The sequence below is a fragment of the Myxine glutinosa genome, chromosome 13, assembly GCF_964187855.1.
Source record: "Myxine glutinosa chromosome 13, kmMyxGlut1.1, whole genome shotgun sequence".
Lineage (NCBI taxonomy): Eukaryota > Metazoa > Chordata > Myxini > Myxiniformes > Myxinidae > Myxine > Myxine glutinosa.
In genome coordinates, this window is record NC_136273.1 from 22,852,352 (window position 1) to 22,855,411 (window position 3,060).

The following is a 3,060-nucleotide window of genomic DNA, read 5'->3' on the forward strand; positions in this document are numbered from 1 at the left end:
CTTCAAGATGTAGGCCCATGACCCTCTCCTGTTATCTCCCATGTCTATCCACAACTAGTTTTATAGCTTGACAGGATATTTGCCTTTTAAGTTATCTAGCCTAAGCTGTCTAGCCTGGGTTCAATTGCTGGCCCAATTGTTAACTGCCATCCTGGTGCATCATAGGCCTGGTATTGCGAAGATTAACTTATGGAGGGGGTGATAAGCTGGCTGTTCCATCTCCTAAAATTTGCTGATAGATGTTTAAAATCTTATGGTATCTTGCAAAGACAATACGTCATTGCTTGCTGGTACCCAAGCCAAATTCATTTCACACCCTTAACTCTGGAGGACCCAGGATCAGTGCATAGCTTTGCCCCTAAAAATGATGCAAACAGCCACTGAACACGCTACAATATTTAGACATTTTTGTTTGTGATAAAAACATTTGAGATAAAACGTTCGGATTTTTATGTTTTGACTTCATGAATAAACCGGGACTAGAGACTCTTAGCGAAGAACAGATTGACATTGATCGTACGGAGCTTTTCAATTCTCATTAACTCTGCCCTCTCTGTTTACCTACTCGCTGATTTTGTTTCCTGTCCCTTGTCTATCTGTTTCTTTTTCACCTTATTGTCGGTTTGACGATCTTCCACATTTCAGTCCAGAACTTCCTGCATAAGCACCGGGATCTATACAAAACAAAAACTCCCCTACAGCCTCCCTTTCTCCAGCTATCCCTACCCATCATTTAGTTCCCCTATTATTTCCCCCTGATTAGCTTGTAGATAGCCACAAATAATGGTGGCAGTGGTGGGATAAACATTCGGGCTGCCTTACTTTTACACCATCGAGATAAATCATATTGAAGCATCAGGTGAGGATATAAAATCAACTAACATCGAGACAAATATTTTGTCCTGAAAATCAAGTGTACAAAGTCCTCAGCATGGTGTACGCATGACCACGTGTGGCGCCTTGACCTCCAGATCCAGGAATGGCACACACTCGTCATCTGGGTCACAGGGATGACCGTGACCTTCAGCCCTCAAGCTCAAGTCACTCCATCGTTGCTGAGCGAACCCTTGCATGTGGTCATCGAGAGCAAGTCGATCCAGCTGGTGCTTAACAGCTGTTTCTAGCACTTTCTGCTTGTTGTAATACTTCACGAAGTTGTTAATGATCGGATGGATGGGCAAAGCGATAGCCAGGATCCCACACAGGAAGCTCACCGCAGCATTCATCTTGCCCAAGTACGTCTGTGGGTAGATGTCACCATAGCCCACCGTTGTCATGGTGATAATAGCCCACCAAAAGGCGTGTGGGATGCTCGTGAATAACGTTTTGGGATGGCTCTGCTCAAACGTGTATCCGAGTGCCGAGAAGAGGAAGATCCCCAAAGTTAGGTACAGCAGTAGAAGGCTGAGCTCTTTGAAGCTTCCACGCAGTGCGTACGTCAGCATCTGCAACCCGCTGGAGTGACGCGCAAGCTTCAAAATACGCGCCACGCGCATAATGCGCAGAGCCTGCACCGCCTGCTGCACGTTCGACAAGCTCGATGTGCCGGAACTCCTTTTGCCGAGATCGGAGAGCGCCAGGCCCGTGTAGTACGGAATGATGGCGAGTGCGTCCACCACGTTCATGAAGGCGAGCACGAAGCGAAGCTTACGTGGAGCTGCGGTGAAGCGCAGCACGTACTCGAGTGTGAACCAGCAGATGCACACCGTCTCCACCAGACTCAGGGCCGGGTGTTCCCCCGGCAGTCCGTCCTCGTCCGGCACTTGAAGTTCGGGAATGGTGCTGAGACACAGCACGACGGACGAGACGACGACGAGGAGGAAAGAGAACACGGCGATGAGACGAGCCAGAAACGAGGAGTCGGGGGACTCCATGAGCTGCCACAGGACCTTTCGTGCACGGACCGTGATGCTCTCCCCGACCCTCGCTTTGTCCGACAGTGCGAGCTCCACACGACAAGCGATCTCGCTCAACTCTCGCTCCTTCTCGCTGAACGAACTTCGGCAACATTCGTCGAGGAAGCTCGCGTCCACGTGCCAGAAGTCCAGCTCGCTTTTGAAGCAGATGGGACACACACCGCGTCCCATGTGGATCTCGCCCTCGAAGAAGAGCATGGCGATGGTGCGGAACACCAGCGGATCGCGATCGAAGTAGAACTCTCCGCTGCGCGGATCGAAGTCGTCGCAGAGGCTGCGGCTGATCTCGGGGCAGGTGCAGCGGGCCAGGTGCGCGAGTCGCGTCTCTGGAAAGCGGCTGAGCAGGTGGCCGTCCAACGTGAAGCGTTGCCCACCGATGTTCAGGGTCACACCAGGTTGCTCTTCCGACCCGGGACTCGCCTCGTGTCCCCAGCTCCGTTCGCTCATCTGCGCGCACCGACCATCCACACTTGTCGCTATCAATCCTCAATGCATCCTGTATATATATATATATCAAGGAACATCAATAATAATTATTATGTTGGAATTATTGTCCAAGGCGCTTTCTGGACAATTCAGAATACCAAGGGAGTGACACCTGGGGTTATGGTCTTCCTATAGTAGGAAGGTGATTTTTTTTTTCCCCAAAGGCCTTTACTACATATTTGTTGGCAAAGTTTCCTCTGATGTATGAGCGGATAGAGCGTTTACACTAATAGGATGCACAAATGGGGTTGGAGGGCCACGCCATGCCAGGAACGCAAGGAAAGAGTAAGCGAGCCGAGGGAGTCGACTCCCCTTGGTTACCTACTTTTCGGCGGAACCCCACGGTTATCGCGTAACGTTGGAACTCACCTTGGACTGGAATCGCCGTGCCCAGCTGCAGGTCTCCCCGCGGTGTGTGCGCGCGTGCATGGTCTCGTGGAGGATTTAATAGTGAACGCGTTACGTCACGAGCACACGCACGCGGCGCACATACCAACGAGGTCAAGTTTACGCCGGGAGCACAGGCTGGAGCACACGTCCTGGTACTTCTAATTTCTAAAGGACATTCTTTGAACTATTTTACATTTACAGTCACGTGAAAAAGTAAGTACACCCCATGTAAAGTTTTGACTTTTTCAACATATTTCAACATACAGCT

At 50.5% G+C, this 3,060-nt stretch overlaps 1 protein-coding gene across 1 annotated transcript; it reads right to left on the reverse strand.

Annotated features, from left to right (window-relative positions):
- Nucleotides 1-926: 926 nt before the first annotated feature.
- LOC137439172 (voltage-gated potassium channel regulatory subunit KCNF1-like) lies at nt 927-2,363 on the reverse strand. Its single transcript, XM_068134917.1, has one exon. The coding sequence runs from the start codon at nt 2,361-2,363 to the stop codon at nt 927-929; it is 1,437 nt and encodes a 478-aa protein (XP_067991018.1).
- Nucleotides 2,364-3,060: the final 697 nt, after the last annotated feature.